Here is a 27,878-nt window from a genome sequence, read left to right on the forward strand (position 1 = left end):
TGGGATATAGTCGGCCGATCCTTATGAAATTTGGTTGGTCGGATTGATTGGCCAAATATAAAACCCATAGGAAATCCCAACTTCCTAACTTTACAAACACAAAAGTTATGGCATTTCCGATCAATCAGTTATATGGCAGCTATATGATATAGTCGGCCGATCCCGGCCGTTCCGACATATATACTGCGTGCAAAGGAAAGAAGGGTGTGTGCAAAGTTTCAATTCGATAGCTTTAAAACTGAGAGACTAGTTTGCGTAGAAACAGACAGACGGACAGACGGACAGACGGACAGACGGACATGGCTATATCAACTCAGGAGGTGATCCTGATCAAGAATATATATACTTTATAGGGTCGGAGATGTCTCCTTCACTGCGTTGCACACTTTTGACCAAAATTATAATACCCTCTGCAAGGGTATAAAAATGCTCAAAATAATGTCTAAGATATTCGATATTTGTAAAATAAATTTAAACATACATTACCAATCTGTGTATAATTTTAAAATTACTTAATAATAAAGTTAATAAGCTAAATAGTTTATTAAAAAGTGACTATTGTTTTTAGCAAAAACAAGAGAGAACGCTATAGTCGGGTGCCCCGACTATCAGATACCCGTTACTCAGGTAAAGGGAGTGCGAGGGAGATGGAGATAGAAATTTTGATCACGCATAACTTTTTAACGAATGGTCCGATTTGAAAAATTTCTTCTACATTTCGATAGGTATTGATAAACACAATAAAACTGCATTTTTACTTTTCCGAAATATTTAAATTTTTAAAATCGTATATAAGCGATTGTGGGCGTTAAAGGGGGCGTGGCACCATTTTGAAACAAACTTGCGCTGCGTAGGAACTCCCAGAATCTGCTTGCAAAATGCCAATCTTCTAGCTTTTATAGTTTCCGAGATCTCAGCGTTCATACGGACAGACAGACGGACAGACGGACAGACGGACAGACAGACGGACAGACGGACATGGCTATATCGACTCGGCTAGTGACCCTGATCAAGAATATATATACTTTATAGGGTCGGAAACGCTTCCTTCTAGCTGTTACATACTTTTGCACGAATACAATATACCCTTTTACTCTACGAGTAACGGGTATAAATATTTAATGACTTTATATTGAATTCTAGTTGATAAATATGTAACAATTAACTTCTGAAAACGTTTTAAATAACAAATGTAAATGCCAAGAGTATTCAAGTACTCATCCACGACTTTTCATTTAAATTCGTGTTATAATCTCCATATATTTTTTTGTTCAACATTTTATTTAACAAGTACAAATGCACAAGAAGCTATTAACTTAGGTTAATTAAACTAATTTAGAATCCGTAGTGGGTGCCGAAACCATCGAAGCTCATGTGGGAGACGGTCTCCGCCGGGGAATATTGGATGACAGCGGGCTGGTGACTGTAGTGGGCGGTCTGCTGATACACAGCGGGGTTCTCCACATGGGCAGGCTGGTGGTAGACCGAAGGGGTCTGGACATGAGCAGGTTGGTGGTAGACCGAAGCACTCTGCACCTGAGCGGGCTGGTGGTAAACGGAAGGAGCTTCGACATGAGCGGGCTGGTGGTAAACAGAAGGAGCGGGCTGATGGTAAACCGGCGATGCCTGGGTGAACAGATGAGATGGCTCCGACTGGGCGTGGTGGGTGTAGACGGGAGCTGGGATCGAGACTGGAACGGGGGCTGGGGCATAGCTGAAGGTCTTGGCCACCGCCGGCTGGTAGACGTTGTTGCTGATCCGGGTGTCCTGCTTGTGGACCTGGGAGAAGGGCGTGGCGACCGACTTGGCGTAGTGGGAAACGGTGCCATCGAAGCTCCTGACCACGTTCTGCTGGGTGTGGGCCACCGCGTGCTCATCGCCAGCATAGCTGATGCTCGGCTGGGCAATCAAGCCCGCTGTGGTGGAGGCCACGAGGAGCAGCAGGCTGGCGGCGACGCTGAGGAACTGGATGTGGGCCATGACGATTGGAGGGGCTATTGGAGCAACTGTGCCGGATAGGTCGGCGGGTAGGCCATATATAGAAGCCCTGGCCACCGCAATGCCAATTACTCATAATCGGGCGCACTCCTCAAACTCGTTTCGGCTTTGCTGGCCGGCTTTGCGTGACTTTCAGAAATCCATTTCTCTATCCCTCGATCGTGGCAAATCAATTTACAATTGCCCAGCTCTCAGTGACAGCCACAAAGGCGGGGGAACATATACACGTTACAGTCGAGCAGGGCGTGTCGTCGACCCAGTTAAAAGAGCCCAAGACTTGGCCTAGGCATTGCATAATGCCCGGAATCGAGTAAGGTCTGTGCACTTGCCGCACTTGCTCCACATTCCACGGTCTTAACCCGACTCGCGGTGATGGCCACTCGCAACTCACAATTCACCGCTGAAGGGCCATCAAGTGGCCCAAACATATTGCGGCCAGCGCAATTTATGGCCCATCGGAGATGCATTAACGGCGCTGCCAAATTGTTAATGCATTTTCAGTTCCATCTGCTCTTCAAGCCTCTCAATCGGCGTGTTACAGTTCCTCATGAAGACACACGGGCCAAAGTGGATATTTGTATTTTTCCGCCTCAAGAGTGAGAACAATGATGCATAATAACCCATTAATAATATATATTAAGTTGTATTGTGCGAGGCTGGATGAAAATATTTGACTTCTGTGCTTGTAAAAAACGTACCTGTATATAAAAAGAGAAAAGGATTTAAAAGACCAAAAGTAACTTTAGTGTTTAAATTAAAATATGTCATATATTATTATTAATATTTTCTTAAAACCAAACAGAAATAAGAAATAAGTTGTCTACATTCTAAAACATATTGAATACAAATTAATAATGAGCCAGAAAAGTTTAAAATTCACACTGCTAAAATGGGGAAATAATTAAATGTTCTTTTATGAACATTTAAGCCACTAATAGACTACATTGCTTGTAATCTTCAATGGTTTTTTGATCGACCTGCACTCAAGTTCTTCTTTATAGTTTCCGTTTCCGTTTCTGTTTCTCTCTCAATGGACCGACACTCGAGTTGAAGTTTTCCTATTGATGCGAATGCCTCTCTTTGATCCTTTGGCTCGTCCGTAAAATCGTTCAGTTCACAATTGAGTCATAATGCAATTGGCAAACGTCAAGCAAATGTTGTTAACTTGCCAAACGAGACGGAGAATGGGAAGGTTGATGGTAGGATGAATGGATGGATGGATGAATGGATGGATGGTAGGATGGATGGATGGATGTACGGATGGAGCGGATGTCCGGTTTGCAAGTGTTGGGGACATTGTTGCCTTGACTGTCGGCGCAAAAGTTTTTCGCAATGAAAATGACACACACTCGCAAATAGCATCAGCATCACGGCGCCAAATGTGATTACGATTACAGCGATTGCGGGCCAACTTGAGAAAGTCACCTTTGTTGGCTCCACTCGGTACACATATCTTTATTGTGGGGATTAAGGAGCGGAGTGTGTCCTTGTGTCCATTATGGTCCTTATGAAACTCGGCACATAAATTGTATTATTGCATTTATGCTTGATTTTATTTCCCCCAGTATTCGGCAATGGTTTTCTTTGCTGATTGTGTTTGAGTGTTGAATTGGCTTTCGCATTACGTTATTTCTTTTTTTTTTGGTCTTGGCCTTAAGTGGATTCGTCTTCGTTTACGTCTGCATTGTCGTCTGACTGAACTTAACGTTTTATTGAACCGACAGGAATCACATGTGAGTGCTTACATTTCAACGGTTTCCTTTGCCTTTCCAACTCATGCGCCAACGCAATTTGAACTTCAATTAGCTGCATTTGGCCATGGCTAATAAACGCTGCTTTCGTCCCAGCTCCTCGTGCTGATATACAATTACAAATGACGCGTCAGGACCAGGCCGAAAGTCAATTACCAGAGTGCACGGCAAAAACTAACACCATCTCTTCTGTAATTCCGGATATAAGGAGTAAAAGTATTATTGAAAAAATTGATGACCCTCTTTTGGAAATTGTTTACTGGATTTCAGGACTTAAAAAAACTAGATGCCCAATTTACTGAATTAGTGGTCTAAAAGGTTTTAATGGGAAGCACGACATTTTAATTAAAGTTTTGGTGTTAAAAATAGTCCAATATATTTAATTGTTGTATTTATTGTTTTATTTTATTCATAATTATTTTTATTGGGGTTTAAAGATAATTCTTTTAAGACGATTAATAAGGCCTTATCTATTGATATTCCAAAAATAAAAAACAAAAAATATAGTTGGCATTAATAATATTTTACCTTAATTCCGGAATATTTCGAGAAGAGTTTTTAATCAACACAGTTTAATTAAAAACTCATCTCGAATTATTCTCTGTGTATTTGAGAGCGAAAAGAAAGAAAAGTAGCATAAAAGCCCGCGCCTCGTTGGCTAATTGGAATTGAAACATAAATTAAGCGTCCGATTCGAAGGCGAAGACGGCAGAATGCAACTAAAACTTTACGACTTCTTCACTTTGGCCAATTCCGAGCGCGAGTTCCGCATTCACGTGCCGTTCTGCACTTTTACGTTTTGTCGTAATCCCCGCCAATTACGATACTACTAGTTTCCCACTTAACCCCTCACCGCCCCCCTTTTGTTGTACTCGCTACCGCTGTTGCATCCACATTGACAGCTTAGATTAAGTGTTGACTATAAATTCGTTCGGTTAGTTGGCGGTTGTATTTATGAGGCAAGTGTAGTTGCCGTTTGGCAGCTCGAAATTATTTACTGGCAATTACAAGTGGCCAGCAAAATATCTGCCTCACTCCTTTCCGTCTTTCATATGTTCGGGGGTCCTTAAATCAGGTTATTTGATAATATTGATTGGGGGATTTTGTTCTGACTTACATAGAAAGGTTAGAAGTTGTAAAAAATAGTAAGATTACTATAATTCATTAGTTGGGTTTTGCAATTTAAACATATTTTTAAAACCCGTCATTTGTTTTAAATAACAAATAAATAAATATTTTGGGAAATTCAAAAGCGATTTATTTTGCTTAATAATTTTTGTTTGATGATTCAGTTCTAAGGAATTATAAATTATGTTATCAAAATATCAAAGCAATTAATATTGTTTAATGTTTTTATACCCTTGCAGAGGGTATTATAATTTCAGTCAAGAGTTTGCAACGCAGTGAAGGAGACATTTCCGACCCTATAAAGTATATATATTCTTGATCAGCATCACCAGGAGAGTCGATCTAGCCATGTCCGTCTGTCTGTCCGTCTGTCCGTCTGTCCGTCCGTTTCTACGCAAACTAGTCCCTCAGTTTTAAAGCTATCTGCTTGAAACTTTCCCAAAAGTTGTCTTTCTATTGCAGGTAGTATATAAGTCGGAACGAGCCGGATCGGGCCACTATATCATATAGCTGCCATATAACTGAACGATCGGAAATGCCATAACTTTGGTGTTTTTAAAGTTAGGAAGTTGGGATTTTCTATGGGTTTTATTTTTGGCTAATAAATCCGACCTACCAAATTTCATAAGGATCGGACGACTATATCCTATAGCTGCCATATAACTGATTGATCGGAAATGCCATAACATTGGTGTTTGTAAAGTTAGGAGGCTGGGATCTTCTATGGATTTTATATTTGGTTAATCAATCCGACCTACCAAACTTCATAAGGATCGGCCGACTATATCTTATAGCTGCCATATAACTGAACGATTGGAAATGACATAACTTTGGTGTTTTTAAAGTTAGGATTTTGGGACTTTTTATAAGTATTAAGAATGCATCATATGAATAATTTTGGAGAATATAATTTATAGAATATTCTGCAAGGGTATATCAACTTCGGCTCAGTTCGAAAGAATTAGAAATTATGCTATCAAATTCAACGATTTCCTAAGAAATATATTAGTAATCTTACTTTTTTTTATTTTTAATAAGAAACTGAACCACACTCGCGTTAAATTCTGCCTTAAGTGCTGAGGTTCCTTGGTGTTATATTGCCAATCAGCTGCGAAAACCACCCACTCCCGCCCCAAGGACAGCCCATTCCTCCCCCTTCGAATGCACGAGTTCCTTGGCCATCCGTGCTTTATGGCACAAAGGGGACTTGGCTTCAATTTTCTTTATATTACAGCTTGATTTAATTTGACGTGAGACTTGCTCTTGGGCCCTGTTCTTGACCAGACCGAAATTAGAAATGGAATCATGCAATGCGGGGTAGCAACTTCGAATGGAATCTGATTCGAAAGTGAAACGATTGCAGGTTACAATCGGGGAAATTCAAATGTCGCTTAATGAAAATATGAACAATTGGGGAAAGCAAATGTCATTTGCCAGCTGCCAAGCACAGCGAGTTAGGGGTGGCTGATCTGCCCGATTGATATAATTTCATTAAGCGACCTTTCCCCCCAAAACATTTCCAAGGTAGGGCCACGCCCACCGCCCAACGCCCACCCACTGTGACACTGCCAGGGTAAACTTTTCGCGCAAAAAAGGAATAAAAAGTAACGGAAAACGCTCGCTTAATAACAAATGGAAAGCGGAAAACGAGAGGGCAGTACTGGTCGACAAAAAAAAAGAAAATGATAATGAAAATGAAAATGAAAATGCATAAACAGAAATCGTTGACAAGGCGGTGGGCGGTGTGTACAGAGTGCTTAGATGTAGGACTGCTGTGTGGAAAACTCATTAAAACTTTTTCACAGCCCATTTAAAAGCAATTTGTAAATTGTAAAACTTGCACTTGGCCCGCGAAAAGTCGGTGAAAAAATGTTATAATTATTATTTATAATTTCAAGCCAAGCATAACCCATATTTCAAGGGAAATGTAGGCAAAAATATCTATAGAATTAATTGCTCATAATTAGTAAATTACTTTGGATAACATTTATAAACTCTTTGTTATTTTTAATTTTTTTTTTCCTAAAAATTTGTATAGATTCAAATACAAGCTAGTAGCAAATTTAAAGTAAAAGCTACTTTATATCATTAGAAGAATAATACAAAATTGCAAAATTGACCAATTGCCAAAGAAATTATTTAATTAAAATTAATATATTTATTATACTACTTAAAAACCTTTTAAATATTCTCACAAAGTCAATGGTGAGCTCAACAATCTGCCAGTGCCCATATCCGTGGCATCTTTTCAGCCCGGAAAGTAAGGGCTCGTCGCAATCACTTTGAGCCCGTGGAAAGGCTCACAATCGCAGACATTAAATCAAATTTCCGCACAATTCCGGCAAGGGGTATGCGAAAAATTGTGTTAGCTGCGGTTGGCTTTTCTCGGCATCCTTCTGCTTATTTTGCTGCCACTACCGATGCCACAGCGCCACTTAAATATTCAAAGCGAAAAGTTGCCCTACACCTTCACGTCTTTGGCTGACTTTCCCCTGTTTTCCGTGTTTTCTTTTCTTTATTATTCAAACGCCGCTTTTCATGTGCAGTGCCGAAAAATTCCCACAGGATGCAGTCAAAGGCAGGGGGTGGGGGTGGGTTAAGGTTGAAGAGGGGTTAAGGGTGGCAAGGAGGTTGGGTGAATTGTATTACACATGTGCAATTCTTTAAACGTTTTTATGGGGTTCATCTCGCATACACCCATGCTAGTTCGTTTTTGGTGGTATCTAGCTTATCCTCATGAGACATTTCAGATTTTGGTTAACTTAAGGCAGAAGAGAAAGGTTAAAGTATATTGCTAGTATTCAAATTTCAGAATTCCATACAAACTCAAAACAACCGCCAAGTTGTGCGATTTCCAACACTATTTAGCATGCTGCCAGATCTTAGAAAAATGTTTACCAATGGTTATGCCCTCTTCGGATTGAGTCTGCGGTAAGTATGGTGAATATAAATATTTGTCGGTTTGAGTCTGCGGAAGGGTATTTTGCTAGGCTTTTAGGGTATAATTTTGTAGCTAGATTTTGCAGCTTGTTGCGAATATAAAATTTTAAATTTTCTAACTTTATATAAAGCCATTTAGTAAGAGATATATTTAATTAAATCTAATGACTTTAACTGTAATTTTGTAACTGTATATATAGCCATTTATTATGAGACATATTTAATTAAATCTAATGACTTTATGAATACGTTATAATACTTAATCATTTTTGAAGATATAGCTAAGTTTCAAGTTATTATTACATACCAAGCTTAATATTATGTATATCTCTAAAGGTTCAAGAAATGTAATGAGAACTCTAGTAATGAATAAAATATATTAAAATAAATAACTGGTTACAAGGACGAATTATTTTAGTAATATTTTCAACACTTTTCAGCTAATTCAGCATATTTAGCTATTTGCAGTGCGGCATTTGGCTATTATTTCGTCGCGAGATGTGGCAACACCGCCACACTGTCAAATTCCAGTAATTATTCTCTGCTGTTGTTGAATTGCAAACCGTTCTCCTGCATTTGCATATATACCTAGCATATATTTGCCCGATCCGAGAGCTGGCGGTGATCTGTTGTAAAAGCATTGGTATTTCCCGCTTTCTGTGCAGTGTGAAAACGTGTCCGGAAAAGCTAAAGGCCAGCGTCAGCGAGTGCGAGCGAGAGAGCAGGTGACAGCGACACCGACAAGATTTCCCCCTCCTCTTCTCCCATTTTTGACTGTTTTTTTGCACGGCACGGGGAAAACCGAAAGAAAAAGTAAGATTTTCGAGAGATTTTGCGCCGCAGTCCAGCCGGAAAATGCTAATAAACCTTAAGGTGAAGACCTTAGATGCGCGCACCCACGAATTCAGCATCGACAATGAGGTAATATTTGAGGTTGTGTGTCCAGGTCTAGAGGCTTCTATATAGCCATATACCCCGCCCAATTCCAGCTCACGATCCGCCAGTTCAAGGACCAAATAGCCGAGAAGACCAACATTGCGGCGGAGAACCAGCGTATCATCTACCAGGGTCGTGTGCTGGCCGATGAAAAGCAGGTGAAGGAGTACGGTGAGTCATGCCCCGGGAGCACCCCCAAATCTGCTACATATATCTTTAACCTATATTATGTCCAGATGTCGATGGCAAGGTGCTGCATGTGGCCGAACGTCCGCCATTCTCGCAACGTGGTGCCAACTCCCGGAACAACGATGAACCCATGCGCACCTTCCGGAATGTGGCACGTCCTCCGCCGCCCGGAATGCGCACTTCCCCGTACTTCCGCGCACTTGATGGCATGCTGGTGGGCACTATGGCCATACCCGTGAACAACGGCCCGGTGGCTGGCGTAAGTCTCAATGCTAGGTGCTCTCCGGACTCCTTGAGTAACCCACGTTGAACTTTCAGACCCGCACTCCACCGAATCGTTACCCCAACTCCTCGTCCTTCTGCATCAACCGCATAACCGTGGCCCTGCACATGATCGATTGCGCCGACAACATAGCTGCATATCTGGAGAATCCCGCCGTGGGTCTAAACAATCAATCTCTAGACATACTGCAGCGTGGTCGCTGGTCCATGGAGTCCACCGTCGTCGAAGTGGGTGTCTCCTCGACCGACCTGCCGCGCAACAATAATATCATTGACATGGTCCAGGATGCCGTGACTGCTGCTCTTTCGCGAACCGGAGCCCGCAACTATACGGTGGTGCAACTGCCCACGGTTTATACAAATGAGAATGGGGAGACCAGCGAGCAGCGAGCTGGAGAAGCTGCAGGCAGCGAAGAAGCAGCCACCGGAGCAGCAAGCGATGCCAGTGGTGAGACCACTGCAGCCACTGTGATCATTGAGGATGTGATCGAAACAGACGACGAGGCCGCCGATGGAGCCTCAGATCGTTCAGCCACGCCTACACCAGAGGCGGAGGCGGAAGGAGCAGTTGGCGGACAGCCGGCGGCTGCTGCTGAGATTCCGAGCTCCTCGAATGGGGCGGCAAATGATGCTGGCGTGGACGGGGGAAACAACTCAGGACCCAGAAGGCGCACCCGCCCTCAGGTCTTGGCCCAAGTAATACAGCACTATCGTGGAGTACAAACGCGTTTGGCTCCTTTCGTGGATCGCTACTATGAGATCCTGCAGAACGATCCAACCTTCGAGGAGAGTGTGAGTTATCAGTCATGTTTTTAGTTCAAAAGTACACACCCTTATGCTTTACTAAAACCTCCATTGCTCTCTTTAGGACACTGCTGGACGTGAGAATGCCCAGCGCATTTTTGACCGCGTATCGGAGGCTTTTCACTACCTCTCGCATGCTCAGCATGCCATTTCTGATTTGATGCTGGACTTGTCACAGCCAGGACCGCGTGTGCTCACCTGCCGACCCATTCTCGTCGAGCAGAGCGGCTACATACGCTCCAACAACATTTTCACGCCCAACTTTTTGGCAATGCCGCCGGCTGTTCTCAACGAGCCTTTCCGTGCTAGAGGGCCCGCTGCTGCGACTGGCACTCAGACGCCCACCTCGGCAGGCACACCAACTGCTGTGCAGGCGGCCACCGACGCTAGCCGAAGTGCGGCGGCCATGGCGGAGATCGCCAGTCGGGCTGCTGGAGCCGCTGCAGAGATGGCCGCCGGAGCTGCCAGTGCAGCAGCCGCAGCTGCTCGTGGACTGGCGGGCGATCACGTGGAGGATCCCGTCGACGAACCCATGGTGGCGCCGAATGCAGCTGGCGCCGCTCAAGCTCAGCAGCAACAACCACTCGAAATGGGTAAGAAAGAGTTGAAAAAACCTATTCTTGTAGGCAAAAGCGGGTGTCGAAAATATGATTGATTCTGTTTCAATGGTATTAAGAACTTATTTTTTCGAAAACTTGTCTTTAAGTACCGTATCACCCTTTCTATACCTCCATTTTTTGTTGACCATTTTCTAGACCAAGATCAAATTCAAAATGAAAATCCCGAAAGAGAGCCTCGAGCAGCGCCTAGGCTGCGGGTCTACGTGCCAATGATCCTGCCACCGCCCAGTACGTTATGATTGTTTGGTTTAATCCAACTCATCTCAGTCATGGCAGACTAACTATAATTTCACCAAATCATTCACTGCATCCTTTGTTTGGTTCCACTTACACTTTGTTACGTTGACGCGTTTTCTGACCACCCCTTAACCGAATTATTCCCTGCTGCTAATGTCTTTAAAAAACTTAATTAACCCATGTTAAATTGCAGATCCCCAACAGGAGATGGCTCGTGTAATTCAGGCATTGGTCAACAGGGCCGCCAACGAAGCAAACGATCTTCATGATCACATAATGGGGATTAATTTGCCTGTGCATGTGATGACCGCAGCAGTACGTCAAGCACCTGCCCCTGGGGCTGCGGAAGGCTCTGCACCTTCCGCTCCTGCCGCTGAAGAATCCGCTGAAAGTGCTCCTGCCGCTGGCAGTGGCGAATCGCCGACGGCAGCTTCAACTTCGACCGGAACCCGCAGTGGAGATCAGAGGGCCAACACCTTGCCCACTACGGCCACCCAAACGCGGTCCACATCAAGACCACAGATTCAAATTGGCGGAAATAACAATTGGGGAGGGCGTATTGCTCCGACTCACACTGCTTTTGATCGCTTCCTGCCTTGCAATAGTCATCACATTCGGGAGCCAGAGCCGCTGCCCCACAACAACAACATCAGCGGTGCAAACAACAGCCGCGGCACCACCACAGCGCCAGCAGGAGGAGCCACCATCGTCTCGCCCACAGCGGCTATAGGAGTACTTACTCCTGGTGAGTACTTGCCCCTCAGTTCCACTTCATGTCCACGACCCCAGCCACGACCCACTTCGCACACAAGTCCCATTTCATCCGCACACTCACCAACCAGAGATGGGAAGCGCCAGTCGAATCAGGGTTCTTTCTGGCTCCTCTAGGAGGCTCACAAGAGTCGAATTCAAACATAGGAATTTAATTGGCTTGAATTTATTTTCACAAAAATGTAGGAATTTAATTAGATAAAGATAATATTATATGGTGTATCTTATTTCGTAGAATCCGAATTGAGTACCAACTATTTATTTTCCCTAGTCGGATATCCGCTAAACACATTAATAATATTTATGAAGCTCTGGAAACATATGGGGTTTGGTTAATACGAAATAATATGAAAATAACATCTGTATTAGCTTTTTACGGGAATTAAACATAAATGTGATTTTCATTTAAATATATATATTCTACTGTTGGAAATTTACACTATTTTACTTAAAAAACGTTGAACTTTATTTTATTTACTACTTTTCCTTAATAAAACTATTTTGTTTGTTTTGTTTTCATATTCGAATTGCATATTGTACGAATAATTTAGAAAAATATGATTACTTTTATATAGGGATCTAGAGCAAGACCCACTGCCCAGAGATTTGTCTACCGACTGGCCACCATCTCTGACATTAATCTCCATTCTATCCATGTCATCATTTAGTCTCCCCTGGCACCCCGCGATTCCAGCGCGGCAGTACCACCATCACCCCAATGTCAGTGTGGTCGCCGCGTCGCCAGCGTCCCGCCAGCGAGCAACTAAACAGTCTTCGGCCGGCAGCCTGGGCGCTGGCACAGACAGGGAGAGTTCGGCCCACGGGAGGATCGCCCAACAGTCGCGCTCGGCTGGCGGCTCGAGGGGCCCTCGTTGGTGGGGGCAGCACTAACAGAGGCCTTCCCTTCGCCCGGCGGTCGCGACGCCAGACCGCCACCGGGCGCCTGGCCAGACAATTCCCCCCATTCAATAACTTTTTGCTTAATAATCTGAGAAATAATGCGCAAACAGCTCCGGCAGGCAGCGCCGTCCCCGCCGCGGGAAGTTCATCAGCCCCATCTCCAGGAGAATCTGTCACAGTTGCTTCGGCCACCTCAGCTGCTCCACCACAAGCGGTTCCAAGCAATCCAGCTCCCGGCGGCAATTCGAGCAACCTTCGTTCGCAGCTGCGCAGCTTCCTCAACGACAGCCTTTTTGCCGGAGTGCCCATCAACGAACAGACGATCCCAGCGGCCATTGGTCGTGCCCTGGAGTGGTTCGGCGAGAGCCTGGTCTATCTGCCGCAGTACGAGCGACCGGAGTACAACTCTCGCGACTCGGTTTGCAACATCCTGCGCGTTAGCCTCCGCCTGATCATCGAGCTGTGCAGTGCGGCTCCCGGTGGAACGGACAGTGCCCAGTTCGAGCAGACCCTTAAACAGATCTGCGATCAGTTCCGCAAGCGCCTCTACAGCGTCCTCTTCCTGTGCCTGGGCAGCGCCAACGCGGAGCTCTACTGGCGCCAGCTGATGCGCTTATTATGCGCACCCATGCGATCCAGTAAGTATATTCTCTTTATAACTCTTAGTCGTAGAGTAAAACCGTAGATCTCTAACGTTTCCGATTTTATAAATCAGAAATATTCTTCATCAGAATCAACAGCCGAGTTGATCTAGCCATGTCTGTCGGTCTTTCCGTCAGTATGAACATCGAGCTGTTGGAAACTATAAGAGCTAATGAGTTGTAATTAGACATGCAGGTTCTATATAAGAATAACTCCTAACAAGTCTTGGAAATCTGTAGGGACATGGTAGAGACATTTTTTTTGGCGGTAATCAATCAACATCTTTCATCGCGTATACAATTATTTAAATTGAAAAATTATATCAGAAGTTATTTTAAAAGATGAATGACGTAAGCGCAACAGCTAATTTTACCTTAAGGTGTTTGACTCGCTAATATAATTGCAAGTTTGATAGTCGTGTCACTCGACTATATAGTTATCAATTATAATTTATAATTTATATATTTATATTTATGTTATTTTCTTCTCGTATTTGACTAGTTACGAATTTAAATATATCTTTACATTTAATTTAAATGTGTAAAATGGTCACTTTCGTCATAATCCCTATTAAATTATAATTTTTTGTTCAGATTTCCACAACGAAGCCTTGCAGTTCTTGTGCATCTACATAGACCCCACGATTCCCGCACAGACTGACACCGTCGATGCCCAACAGTTCCTAGTCCTGCGCAGCGTCCAAGCAGTCCCTCCCACAGCTGCCGAAGAAGTAAGTTTCCAGACTTACTTCATTAGAATCTAATGCAAGGTGTCACTAATAGCCATTCGTTTCGCCACCGTCGCTTTTTAATCCACAGCAGCAACAGCCGCAGCCGCAAACTCTGGACACGGATGTGGAGATGGCTGAAGTGGCTACCAGCAGCAGCAACAGTTCACCCGCATCCCAACTGCCCGACGTAATTGTGGGCTCGGAGCCCTGGCACATGAGTTTTCCCAATGACTGGTTGCCTGTGATAACGCGCGACCTGCAGACACAGACTGAGGTAGATACTTAATTGCATCTTCACACCTGAAACTAATATAAATTTGTACGTTGTGCAGCAGAATAACCGACCCCAGCCGCCCTTTTCGGATGCCTACATCTCGGGCATGTCCGCCAAACGGCGCAAAATTATTCAGTCAGAAAAACCGACGGCCAGCGTGGAGTGCCTCATCGCCAATGGAGTACAGCGGGCCATCCAAAGCGCCGGCTTGGGAGGAACCAGTAGTGCCGCCAGTTCTTCGATCAGTACGGATGCCGTAATCGGATCCATTGCCCACGATGCCGCCATCCAGGCCTCCTACACAGATGCAGTGCGGAACAGCTTAAAGGAGCGTATTAAGCAGGATACGGATTTTAAGTCCAGCAAGTATCCGCAGATCGCCAAGTTCGCCGAGCAAAAGTAGACGGCGGTTGCAGAGATGGAACCCTGGCCACCTAGTGCTTGTTGTACATTTTACTTTAAAGCATTGTATTTAATTTAGTTAATGGCTAAGTTCTGTTTAAATCGAGACGACGATGAAGATTGCGACAACACCAACACACGGAGAGGACCTTTAGCAAATGCTTCAAACTATATAGAATAATAATATCCAACTGATATGTATCCACACACTTTGGGACACGACATGAAGTCCAAGCAAAAAACGCTTTTGGGGCTGCGATAAAGGAGCAAAATAAACACACTTATTAACCGAAACAATGGCGATTGGAATTTGGATGTGGGACCACTCATCGATCGGAATGCTTTTAATTGTCCCAAATGGCTGTGGCGTCCCCACGTCGCATGACGTGGTGAAAAAGCAGAACAGAGTCGTGACGACAGCCGTATTCCAAATTCCAGCCAAATATTTTGAACGGCGCCAAATCGGCATTGACGTGAGCCAAAGGCACATGATTGCTGAATGGCCGATGACGACCGACCTGGAATTTGCAGAACAAGTCAAGTGGATAACCCTCCAGCAGAAGCATTACAGGAGGCATATCCACATCATACCATTTGACCAGCCCCACAACCAGCATCCCACACCATCCAATTCCATCGTCATCGAATTCCGAAGCCTACGCTACTCATGTTATTGTTGTCGCCTGCAATCGAAACACGAAAACGTGTCACATAAAAATGTTAAGAATATTTATGTGCAAAAATAAATAACAAATACCGAGAATCAGCAAAGAGAAGAAAACATATGAATAAATAATAATTATTAATATTTGTCGCTTTTCTTTAAATATTTACTCGAAATGATTGGACGCCAAAAATAGGTTGGCTACGTAATCGAAGTATATTTTTATACCCGCAGTTATGGATCTGGATCACAGTGCGGTTCAAATATGTAATCTCACATTTTTAAACTGTGCTTTCCAATAAAAACATACTTTTTTGGTTTTAAGAGGAAATGATAGTCGTAATTTTATTCCTCATAATATTTCCTTTACAATAGAATTTTTCTTAAAAAAAATAAAGCCATAGTAATATTTTAAAAATTTGAAAGGTCGTAGAGAGACCTATAAATATTCAAAATATTTAAGCCATGTCAAAAATTTTAATCGAACAGGAACAGGAAAACAATGATTTTCGATAAATTGTTCCTTTGCAGATATAAGATAATTATATACTACCTGCAATGCAAAATACACTTTTGGGAAAGTTCAACTTTAAAACTGAGAGACTAATTTGCGTAGAAACAGACAGACGGACAGATGGACGGACGGACAGAATAAGATTGAGTCTCCTGGTGATACTGATCAAGAATATATGTATATACTTAAAAGTTTGGAAATGCCATTTTATATGTCTATTATATTCCTGCAAGAGTAAAAATATGATCAGGAATATTGAGTTCGATGAAAATCCTGGCTTCATTAACTCATTCTGTAAATGTTTATGTAAATTCATTATAACCCCCTTAAATTGATAGACTCTGCTGTATGTAAAGTTAATCTTTCAGACAGCCCTAAACATAATCGTGCCAAGGTTTCTCGGGAGCTTGCAGTCTACGTGGAAAATGGCGATGGATGTGTTGGATGGGCAACAGAAGCTACTCAGTTACTTGTCGCCTCCCGAAGATCCCGATGATTAATTGCGGACAGAATTGCAGACGTGAAGAAGGAGGAGACATCGTTGGCACGCGCAATCCGGGGAATTTGCGGAATTTGTGGCGAGCGCATTTAAGGCGCCCAGTGGTTAATTATGCATGCGGGGCCCAGAACTTCGAGATAAATTAAGGCAGCGGACTTTGATGCATGGCTCCTGCCCCCTGAAATGCTGAATCGCTCTGGCGCCAATGGAAAATTCTCATTTGGCCCAATCTCAATTGGGCTGCAGGGATCCTTAAACAAGCCGGTTCCATTCAAACACTGCTAACGATCCGATGCGATCCAAAAGTCATAATTAAAAACATTTCTCAGCGAGGCGAGTTGTGCCAGATGTCTATGTAAAGGACAATTTATTGGGAGTGCGTAATACAGCTCTCTGCACATATGTAAGTACCAACATGTGTCCATGATAATGATGCCCCATACATAGAACTAGGTTCTGAAGAAGTTCCCAACGGCAGCAGCAGTAGCAGCAGCAGCAGCAGCAACATCAGGCGAAGTAGCAACATCGGCCACTCGAAGGGGGCACAAACACGCACATCGCGATCGAGATTGAGTTGCAGATATAGATGGAGATTGATGCCTGGCGCCGAAAGAACAGGAACACATGTAATTGAGTGTTGTGGACAATTATAGCCAGATATCAAGTCCCCAATTGGCCGAAAAGCCGCTCTAAGTTCTCGACGGAGAGCCAAGAGATCGGAGAGAGAGTAAAACTAGCAGCAGCAGCACATATCGCACCGCAGCAGCAGCAGCAACAGCAACGCCGGCAGCAGCAGCAGCAGCAACAGAAAGCAGCAGCATATACGAATCCTCAGCGATTTTATTCCCACTCCCAGTCACAAACAGACCGTGTTGGAATCAAGACGTGATCACCATCCCATATAAGTACACAGAGATACTCGCGGTGTTCAAAAAACAAGCAATCGACCGATCAACAAATACAATTTTTTTAGAAGATTAATTCCGAGCATCGGCGATCTATATACAAGCGGGTCAAGAGGTCTAGCCAGATAGGAGAAGGCGGAGGCGGAGCAGCTCCAGCCCTCCATATCCCAGCCGTTAAGATTCGATACGATCAACCCAACCGATCTTGAAGTGTTGTGCGCGCGTGTATCTTCAATCTTGGAATTGAACGAAACTAGTGACAGTGTTGCTTTGAAATCCGATGCCAGCGGTTCATAGAATATAGAAAATCCTGCTGGAAAACCGAGCTGCAATGGAAACCCCCGCACACACGCATATGTGCGCCTAGTGGGAAAATTGCCGAGTTTGTTTTCCGAGCTGCCTGCTCGAACAGTTGGTGATCCGCCACCCGAGCGAGTGCAACGTGTCCTGTAATCTAACCCGAAAACCGTGATTTGTGAACTGTGAACCGAACAGATTTCCCCGATAAAAGTGTGCATATTTGTATCTTGCCAAAGAGTTGTGAAATCGAAACTACCGAGTGACTGATCATTCGGCAAAATGACTTCCCTCGTGTACACCGTCATCCACCTGGCATCGCTCCAGTGCTCGGTGCGTCCGGAGATCTCGCCTTGCACCTGCGAAACGGGAAAGGCCTGGAACCATGTGGAGCTCTCCTGCGAGAAACTGGAGTCCTTCAACTCCGTAGTTGACACCTTGGCCAATAAGTTGAATGCCGACGCGAAAATCGACCTGAAAATCACTCACTCTCAACTGGACGACCTGGAAATGCGATCATTTACGGATATGAACTTCAACTTGTACAAGCTCCGGATGCAACGGAACGGTCTAAGGTGAGTTGACTCATGGTTTCAGAGATGATTATCCAGGAAAGGAGCCAAGTCGTCTCATAAGGGGTTTTTTTTGGGCTTATTATCTATTTCAACGAGTTTGCTGAGTCACTGTTCCGCCGAAAAACTCTGGGTTTTCTCAATATGTAATTATCAAATTGTTTTGATATTTTTTTTTAAATATATGGTCGAATATTTGTATATAAAATGTAAAATGGCTTTCACATTTTTAAGCCTGGTTTTAATACAAATCCCTTGATAAAACGGCAATTTGTGAATAGAATTGGCCATATGTTCAGTAATCTACTAATGAAAAAAGGCAGTTTCTTAAGATAATTTTCAATATATTCAAGCCCAAAAACAACTAAATACCAACGTATTAGTATTAGTATGGGGGAAAAAAAGTTTGGGGGGATGATTTTTTCAAATAAACATTGAATTCGTTTTTTTTAAATAGTAGAGCGATTTCTATTGAACAAGGTACATTATTTATTGGGGAAAATTCGCGGTATAGAATCAATCAAAATATCTTTGCTGGGGAGTTCAAGGCCAGCTGGCGAGTTCCGCAAAAGGCAGAATTTTCCGTTCGACCGGCTATCAATTTAGGTTCCTTAAACCCAATAAAAACCGAGCGAAAAATAATAATGCAAAATGTACACAAATTTCAATGTGCTTATGTAAATTCGCGAAAAATGTGCTCCTCGGATCGGATCCCCAGGTCTTGTTTACAGCCATGTAGATACTAAAACAATAACAATGTCGTTTGTTTGCGTCAAAGAGCCCTGTGCCGCCTCATTATCTATGGCTCAATTGGGAAAAATTACCCGGGAGATGGATGTGGAGGTGGAGGTGGAGCTGGTGCAGTCGCATCTTAATTGCCGACCAGATGATTTAATTTTTCAATTAGGAAGTAGCATTGAATTGCCGCAAATTGCCAACGATTGGATCCTATCCTTATTCCCGTACACTGCCAAACTAAGCATCTCTGGAGAAGCGGCCGCAGCTCGAATCTTATTTTTTTTTGTTGAATTGATAACTGATAATAGCGCTGTCTTATCACCTATGAGGCATGTATATGGAAGAAGGTTTCTATGTACTCCGCCGTATAAGCTGGCTGTATACGGCGTATACTTAATGCGTACACAAAATTGATAATTGCAGTTTATTGAAAGCGCCTTTTCAACGGCGCCTGCACGTTTTCCCACTCTGACTCTGAATGAATTTCAATTCACTGTCGCATTGTGTTTTACATATTGGCAATTATAAATAACGAATAAAAATAAATGCTGTCGATCCACCGATCTCCCCCCGGCCTCCACTTGCGAATATAGAAGTAACATTCGAGCCTATTTCATAAGCGCCTGCCGCGGGTTCATTGATATTTGACTCCGTTGTTTTATAGCGAGTCTCGATTCAAAACAAAACACGACTCGAGATTCTTTGTGTGATCAAGCCCCGAAAATTTTTGGCAATACTTAATTTGGACACAAGATCGGATACTTACACATTTTAAATGCCACATAAGAATGGTCTTTGTTTTCGAAATAAAACTTATATTTTTCTTAGGAATTATTTCTTTATTCCATTCGATGAATTTTAATTACTAAACTGGACTCATTCATGATTATTCTTATTCTAAAGCTCATCTTTTTTTTTGCTAAAATTTTTTTTAAATATCTGTTGGACTGATCTGTTTTTATTACTTTCTGGAATTTTCGTTTTTAATATAAAGTAATTAAAATCATGTCGGAAGAAACTTTTTATTTCTGTTTTAAATTTAAAACAAAAATACGTTTTTTTCATTTAAATTTATAGTTTTCAAATATAACCTGTTAAGCTCTTCCAATTCTAATATGGCTTTTCAGTAATAATGGCACATGCTTGCCGGCCTCTTAGATTAAACCATTCGATTTATCATTCCCCGAATGCAATTTGTGTGTTTGTCTGTAAGACGTAATGATTTAATTACCCGACTTGATCGAATCAGTGTTGTGCACCATCTCCCCAATCGCCGATCTCCCCCAGATTCCAGAATCCAGCGGAGAGCGCGTGCCTCTGGTGCCACTGCCTCCGATTCTGGCTGCTCGGGGAACGCTTTTTACATTGATGTCAATTTATAACAATTGACCTATTGCCTTAATATCGCGCTTTGACCAAATCATGCCAACTCAGCCAGGAAAAGTACCGCTGCCACACATGCGTATTTGTAGGCACTGGAAGAAATTGAATGTTCAAATAGTTAACACTTTTTCGTTAGAAAAAATACAATTTTATTGATATATAGAATTTTATAAACAATATTAATTATTAAATTAATGAACATTTTTCTGTGGGGCGCCTTGATCACTTCTTTTAAAGCTGATGTTCCTCGCCTCGTGGAATTCCCGAAATATTTGGCTTGCCGACGTTATCTGCTCTATTGTGCAACAGGAAATATTAATTATTTAATGTACCTTCGATTAAATATTATTAATCTTATGCTATTTTATAAAACTAGCAAAGAAAATTGTACAAGAGTGTTGTAAGTCTTTTGGTATCTATATAATTTATTATATTTTTTCAATTCACTCTTTTTTATAATTACCCATATAGAGTTTGACCAACAAAAATGTACAATTAAAATAAAATATGGTTTTCTCCAGTACCAGACGGTTTTCTTTTGGTTATCACTAGATCGGTTCATCGATGCACCAATAAAGTTCGTCCAAGTACACTGCTATATAGCATCTAAGTCCAAATGTGGACCACAGCTGAAGGCAATCTCTGATAAGCGCTACTGTTTTCATGAATTGTTTTATGAAAACGTAATCTCTTTTATGACTGGCGCCAAAATATAATCAAGTCGAGTTTATGATCACTTTTTACGATCGCCCACAATCAGAGCCCATTCGAGTTAAGTGTGGACAACTACTGAATGGACATAAGGACATCTGGGGATCGGCTATTTAAAGAGGGAATGGGGTGCAGTACGAGTTATGTGGCCTTTCCGATAGATTCATGGCTTTGGTCTTGTGCTTTCTCAGGCGATAAGAAGGTCCCATGCTATGGGGTGTACTATATGTGCATTATATGTTCAGTCACTCGCGGATTTGTTTAAGGCTATTATTGCATTACCCTTGTTATTACCACCATTATCGGGGTGCAGTCACAGCCCTGGGAAAGTGCGAAAAGTGTTGACGTCTTCACTCGCTGGCTGTCTGACCATTAATTATGATAACTACTCGTACATAATTTATTGGGTCGGTGTCCCGTGGAATATTTCCAGCTCATCTGTCTGGGCCCAAAATCGAGATAGTGGTTCCGATGGAAACGGACTCAAGTTAGTCAATTGGTGCAGGAAGCAAAGTAAACAATAACAGAGCATTCAATAGCCGAAACCTTACTTTAAAATGGAACGTACGCAGCTTGTTTTTGTTTTCCATTTTGGGGTATTGATGGGGGTACTCTGTGGCTCTCTGTTCTCTCCGTGTTCCGTGGTCTTTGGTCCGGGGTCAGTCAAGAGCGAAGCAGGCAGTCCAATTGAATTTTATTATTACGCTCAATCAATGATCGAGGGGCCAGCTTAGGTCGTGTGACAATTATACCGCTGACGTTAAGGAATTGTGGATACATCTCTGCACGCTCGCACATACCAAAGCGTCCATCTATCTGGGCATCTGTATCCGTATCTGTATCTGTATCTCCATCTCCATCTCCATCTGCATCTAAGTGCTCAAGTTCAACGGGCTCATTATGGATACAGTAGCCGGGGAGGAGCATCCAGCCCGGCCAGCTTCTCTCATTACATAATCAAGGCTTGACAGGCGCAGCTCGCAGATAAAGTAGCACTCCTCCTCGGAGCCGGCAATCAATCAAGATCGTCTGGCTAAAAATAGCGCCTGCCAATCAATCTGCTGCACTGCAGCATACATCTACATCTATATAATGCCATGCCAATAACGGGCGCCAAGGATGCACTTGGCACGCCATCCAGGCCCAGTTCCCATCATGAATCTGCTGTTCTTGGGGGCCGTTTGGCGCCTCGACGGCGACAACTTAATAGCCACCTGCAGACGTCGATAAAGATACTGATCAGGTGCAGCGGAGCGGGGCGGCTTGGGAGGCCGTAAACCCCTGATAAGGCTGCGTCATCAGGTCCAAAGACCTGACCAGGGGTGCGAAATTCGATACGGGCCCATTCAAAACTAATTACAGATTGGCTTGGATCACTCTCATAGCGTGAATCAGATTTGAGGGCATTGCCCTCATACATAAGTCAAATTATAATTCTAAAATTATTTAATCAGCAGGTGTATACGTTAGCTTTACTTCTTTCAAAAGATTGTACAATTTTATTTTATCAACTGTCATTTTATTTCAAACTTTATTTTAATTAAGCAATGGGACTTAATTCACAAAATTTGGATTTCATTTAACACATTGTTCACACCGCAATCAACTTACGCCAGAGTTTTGAAAAATGTCGTGTGTAGACTAACGTTATCTGCTAAATATGTTATATTCTATGCCATTATAGATAAGAACATTCTTTTGCTATAAGAGTGCAAAAATAAGATTATCTATTTATGGGGAAATACCTGTCTCATGGTAGGCTTAAGAACAAAATTATGAAGGTTTAAGAAAATCAATTTGGAAGATCAATAATATTAATATGTTACTGTGTTCATTTATTTGATACACTTAAGTTAGTGTCTTAATTATACCCTTGCAGAGGGTACGTTAATTTTAGTCAACAATTTGAAGCGCAGTATATTATTAATTATTAAGTATACATATTCTTGATCAGTATTACGAGGAGAGTCGATCTAGCCAAGTCCGTCCGTGCGTCCGTCAATTTGTCCGTATGTCCGTTCCAAGCGAATAAGTCTCTCAATTTTAAAGCTATCTGTATGAAATTTTCCCAGAAGTCTTTTTCTATTAATTAAAAAAAAATGAAAAAAAAATCAATTCAAATTTAATTTCATAAAAATCTGACGACTTCATTACTATTAAGGTAATATATAAAATTGTAAAGATATATCCCATGATTTACCAATTGATTCTCGAGAGATTTCTTTGCTGTCAATATATTTAACAAAATTGGAAATTTAATTAACATTGATGGGGTAAAGTCTGATCCTTTTTCTTGGTAATAAAAGTTTTTTTTGTTTTAGATATTTGTAAGTGGGAAATCTGTTACCTCCAGTTCGGCGCTCTCCTTCTAATAATACGAAAATGTAATGGATTTGTTTTCTTGACGCTATTTATAGATCGCTGCCCGAGGTGCCGTTCCGCGGGTTATCGAATGTCACCTACCTAAGCATCAGCGACAACGAACTCGACGAGATCCCGAAGCACGCCTTGAGCCACATGCCGAGCCTGTTGACCCTGGACATTGGGCGGTGCAACATCCGGGCGGTGCAGCAGGAGGACTTGCGGGGCATTCAGAAGGTAGAGAACCTGATCCTGGTCAGCAACGTTATCACGCGCTTGGATAGAGGGTCCTTCCCCAAGAGCCTGCTGATCCTACATCTGGCGAGGAACCAATTGGAGTCCCTGAATGGGTCACTGCATGATCTGGACAAGCTGGAATCGTTGTTTATCAATGCGAACAACCTGACAACGCTGGACGACGAATTGCCGGATGGGAGCAAGTTGCGTCTCCTGATGGCCCACAATAACAGACTGGAACGACTGCCGGCTAACATGGCCGGAATGCACAACCTGGAGACGGTCCACATACACTGCAACAAGCTGAGATCCTTCGACCGGGTCCTCCGCAATGCCGTCAATCTCTCCGAGGTCCTGGCCGAAAACAACGAGCTGGAGTATTTGGCCCAGGACGAGTTCGCCTCGTGCTCCAAGGTGGAGACCCTGCTGATGGGCTTCAACCACATCCGATCCCTCAACTCCTCGCTGCTGCCCATCCTCAAGCTGAATAACGCCAATTTCTCTTCCAACGACATCGAAGAGTTCTCCATGGCGGAACTGCACGGGCTGCGTTCGCTGAAGACCCTGTCGTTGTCCAACAATCGCATCCAACGGCTGCTTCCCGATCCCCGGGGAGTGCAGGAACTGATGCTGGTCAACCTGGACCTGGATAACAACAGAATCGATTCCCTGAATGGAGCCCTGGCCGGTCTGGGCAATCTTCGGATGCTCAACCTGGCCGGCAACCGATTGGAGCAACTCCAGGTGGGGGATTTCGATGGCATGGTCCGTCTGGACATTCTCGACCTCACTGGAAACCAGCTGGCCAAGCTTAAGCCCTTGGAAATGGTGAGTGATTAAGCCTTAACTTGCATTTCAAATTCTCATTCGATGTATTATTCCGTAGACCTTGTTGCCCAGCCTAAAGATTCTCAAGGCTGCGTACAACAATATTACCAAGCTGGAGCAGGACTTTAAGGGCATGCCCATGCTGTGCCAGGCCAACTTGACCAACAACCAGATCTCGACCATTTCGAGCGAACTCGTTACCAACACGCGCTGCAAGAATCACAACGTTCCCGGCAAACTGGAGATAAATCTAGATGGTAAGTCCTTAATGGGGATAGCATTTCCGGGCTACGCTTTTTAATAGAAAGGGCTTTTAATCTATTCATATAATATGATAAATATAGGTATTGATTTATTTGAGGTCTTTTAATACACTTGAATTAAATATGATAAATATAGGTATTGATTTATTTGAGGTCTTTTAATACACTTGAATTTTGTAACTTTAGTCTTCCCATCTTTGAATACTTTGAATCAACATACAAAATAAAATTTGTTTGGCTTTTATCTTTGTAATATTTAATATTCGTGTATTTTGGCAGATAGTGTTTCTCATTGTAGAGACTTGAATTTTTTATTTAATTTGTTAGTCAGCTTAAGTATTTATTGGCTATTAAATAACCCTATAAATACTGAAAAGTACTATGTATATTCATAGGTTTTTGAGTGTCTATAAAGTTAATAAGTTTTCTTGATTAAGAGTTGGGTCATAAAAGATTGATATTTATCTTTACTGCATGTGTAGAATCAAACTATACCTACCTTTAAAGTATTCATACATATATAATTCCAGTGATCTTGATGTCTTAAACTCAAATAAAAGCACTAATTCTGTAATTTTTTACTAGCACTATATTTTGAGACTTGGAGTGAGCACAATAAAATCAATTAATATTCTGTATAAACCACAAGCTATATATATTAATTCCAAGTCACCAGATTTAAAGCCCTAATGAACATATAATCCCAATGATCTTGGAGTAAACTCTTAAACTCTAAAAACTAAACTCTTCTAAACTCAACCGATCTCCTTACCATCCCCAGACAATCCCATAATGTGTGACGTGCGCCTGAACGAGCTGTGCCGCCTGATGGCGGTCCAGGAAGCTCGAATCCGAGGCCGATCCCAGTGCTTCGAGAACGACCAGGAGGTGTGCACCGTGCTGCCAATGCTGTACAAGGTGGACCTGCCCATAATGGTCACCAGTTTGAAGTTGGGCGGACGCGAGGATGCCAAGCCAGTGATGCAGATGCTGCTCCCGCAGCTGATCAAGGCCAACGAGGATCTACTACCGCCGATTATTTCCACTCTGGGAAATCCGCTGATTATCGGCAACACCCTGATCAATCCGGTGATTTCGCCCATGCCGCCGCCACTCCTGCTGGCCACCAAACCTCCACCTCTGCCGCTGCCACTTCCACTTCCAGTGGAGCCGGAAGTGCAGAAGAACGAGTCCACCACGGCGGCTCCCGTCACCACGAGCAGCACAGAGGAGCCCACGACTACGACCACGTCCACGACTACGACCACGCCTTCGCCCACGACCACAACTACCTCGACCACAACAGAGGCCAGTAGTCAGGTGGGTCCAACCGAGGTGATAACCACCACTCCACCCACCACCACAACCACCAGCACCACGACGCCGAAACCCAACGAAACGCTGCCCGTGATTGTGGAACTCCAGGAGCCCAATCCACTGGGCACTCTGCCACTCAATCAAACGGATGTGGATGGGACGCAGGACAAGGGAGCTGCCCTAGTGCCGCCCGCTGTTCAGGATCCCCTGCAGCATGAGCTGGAAAGGGAGAAGGAGAGGGAGCGGGATCTAGAGCGGGATCTGGACCACGAGGCGGTGGCCAAGACCGAGTACGAGACGGTCGAGTATATCCCCAATCTGGTGCAGCCGCCGGTGGGCAGTGAGGCACTGACGCCGCCGCCCAGCAAGGCGAATGCCCTGGAGGAGGACTCCGAGTCCGTGCACTCCAACTCCGTGCATGCGGAATATCCGCAGAGCCTGCAGATACCCGAGGAACCGCCGGAGGAGTGAGTCCTCCGCTCGGGGGATTAGGCTCCTCGGGGAATTCACCCGGAAAAAATATTATTTTACTGTAAATCGCAGATGGAGGATGGAGAATGGAGGAGGCGGAATCGATGGAGATCGGGCGGAGCAGCATGCAAACGGCGGAAGGAGCGAGTTTCGGATTTGTATGCCTTAAGTTAACTTAGTTCTTATGTTTTATTTAAGCCATCGCTAAATCGAGCAGTTTGTCGGACCGAACGCTTTTTTGTTGAGTTTTTTTTCGTCGATTTTATGCCAAATTCGATCACGATTTCGGAGGTTGAATGACCCAGGAAACAGGACGAACGTACGAGGACAGTCTTATGATTTAAGCTTATTTGTTGGGGGCTCAATTTCGCGAATGTGTGTTGGCAGGCGGGCACTTTTCGATTTTCAATTTTAGGGAACACTTTTTGGGATCTTTCTTAACTATTTGTGTATTTATTACTAGCTCATTATTGATCATCTTAATTTGAAGATGATTTAGTTCCAATGTTCATAAGAATATGGCAAACAGAAAATTGGAAATTTGTGGTATTTAAAATTAATATGTCAGTTGTCTTAATTGACATCTTATGACAGAAAGTAAATAAATTGTAAATTATACATTTTTGAGGATCACAATTAATCCGTGAAATTGAAAACCGGAAAAGTCGCGTGGAAACCGGAATGTGGCGATATCGAATATGCAACTGCATATACACATTATCTATATTTAATAACTGTATACACGTATGAACGTTGAATATCTACAAGTAGGTACTTAGAGTTAAACGACAGCAAAAACAAATCGCATCGAGCTAATGCTAATAACAAATAGCACTCACTCACATACAAACACACAAAACCACACACACAACCGTAGCGTGCACATGCACAAACTGAAAAAAAACGAATAAAATATAAACGAGAAAAAAATATTGTTATCAGTTCGTTAACAAAATGAGAAAATAGATTTTAGCGTGTAATTATATGAAAATGAAAATGGTATTCTAAATAAAATCGAAAATAAAAACTGAGTATGTAGCAATTTTTATTTTATTTTTGGGTTATGGTGTTTAAAAATGAAAAACCTCTTTTTTTCAGATTTTAATATATGTACTTCCCTTTAACCGTTTTGAGACCAAAGCAAAAATCCACAAAATAGGAAAGTTTTATTTAAGTTAATAGAAATTTATTGTTAATTAAAGTATCAACAATACCTTAATTGGCTAAATACTATACACACTGTAAGCCACTGTTCGAATTACAAAGGTCAAACCTTTCTAACGGGTAAAGAAAAAAAATAACGATATCATCACGAAGTGGTTTGAGTCTAAGATATATAAACTCACCACATGTTGGCTTTAAAATTGTACCGGTGTTGTTGTCGGTTGTTATATACTTACTGATATGTTTTAAAAATATAAAATGAAAGAATATAGGTAGGCATTAGTATACATGTGATAAGCTTAGGCGTCGAACAGTATGAACATTAATCAAAAACAGTTTAAATGCTGCAT

General features: G+C 42.8%; 3 protein-coding genes across 12 annotated transcripts; 2 read left to right on the plus strand and 1 right to left on the minus strand.

Annotated features, from left to right (window-relative positions):
- Positions 1-1,274: 1,274 nt before the first annotated feature.
- Positions 1,275-1,992, minus strand: LOC108039157 (cuticle protein 76). The gene has a single exon (XM_017116078.1). The coding sequence runs from the start codon at positions 1,978-1,980 to the stop codon at positions 1,336-1,338; it is 645 nt and encodes a 214-aa protein (XP_016971567.1). The 5' UTR covers positions 1,981-1,992; the 3' UTR covers positions 1,275-1,335.
- A 6,324-nt stretch (positions 1,993-8,316) lies between these two features.
- On the plus strand, positions 8,317-15,412 carry LOC108052907 (large proline-rich protein bag6). Of its 10 annotated transcripts, none has more exons than XM_017135444.2 (11): positions 8,317-8,738; positions 8,807-8,924; positions 8,990-9,201; positions 9,261-10,016; positions 10,093-10,621; positions 10,784-10,876; positions 11,079-11,630; positions 12,325-13,194; positions 13,792-13,928; positions 13,981-14,202; positions 14,261-15,412. In XM_017135444.2, the coding sequence occupies exons 1-11, from the start codon at positions 8,673-8,675 to the stop codon at positions 14,603-14,605; spliced, it is 3,900 nt and encodes a 1,299-aa protein (XP_016990933.1). In that variant the 5' UTR covers positions 8,317-8,672; the 3' UTR covers positions 14,606-15,412. The 10 variants fall into 10 exon arrangements, with proteins under 10 accessions (XP_016990933.1, XP_016990934.1, XP_016990935.1 ...); XM_017135445.2 differs by having other exon boundaries at positions 14,264-15,412; XM_017135446.2 differs by having other exon boundaries at positions 14,017-14,202.
- Positions 15,413-17,111: 1,699 nt separating this feature from the next.
- Positions 17,112-27,395, plus strand: LOC108052910 (TLR4 interactor with leucine rich repeats). The gene is made up of 4 exons (XM_017135457.2): positions 17,112-18,058; positions 23,305-24,313; positions 24,372-24,570; positions 25,358-27,395. Exons 1-4 carry the CDS (start codon positions 17,766-17,768, stop codon positions 26,362-26,364), a joined length of 2,508 nt encoding a protein of 835 aa, XP_016990946.2. The 5' UTR covers positions 17,112-17,765; the 3' UTR covers positions 26,365-27,395.
- Positions 27,396-27,878: the final 483 nt, after the last annotated feature.

Source organism: Drosophila rhopaloa, unplaced genomic scaffold (assembly GCF_018152115.1).
Source record: "Drosophila rhopaloa isolate 14029-0021.01 unplaced genomic scaffold, ASM1815211v1 contig_150, whole genome shotgun sequence".
NCBI classification, from domain to species: Eukaryota; Metazoa; Arthropoda; class Insecta; order Diptera; family Drosophilidae; genus Drosophila; species Drosophila rhopaloa.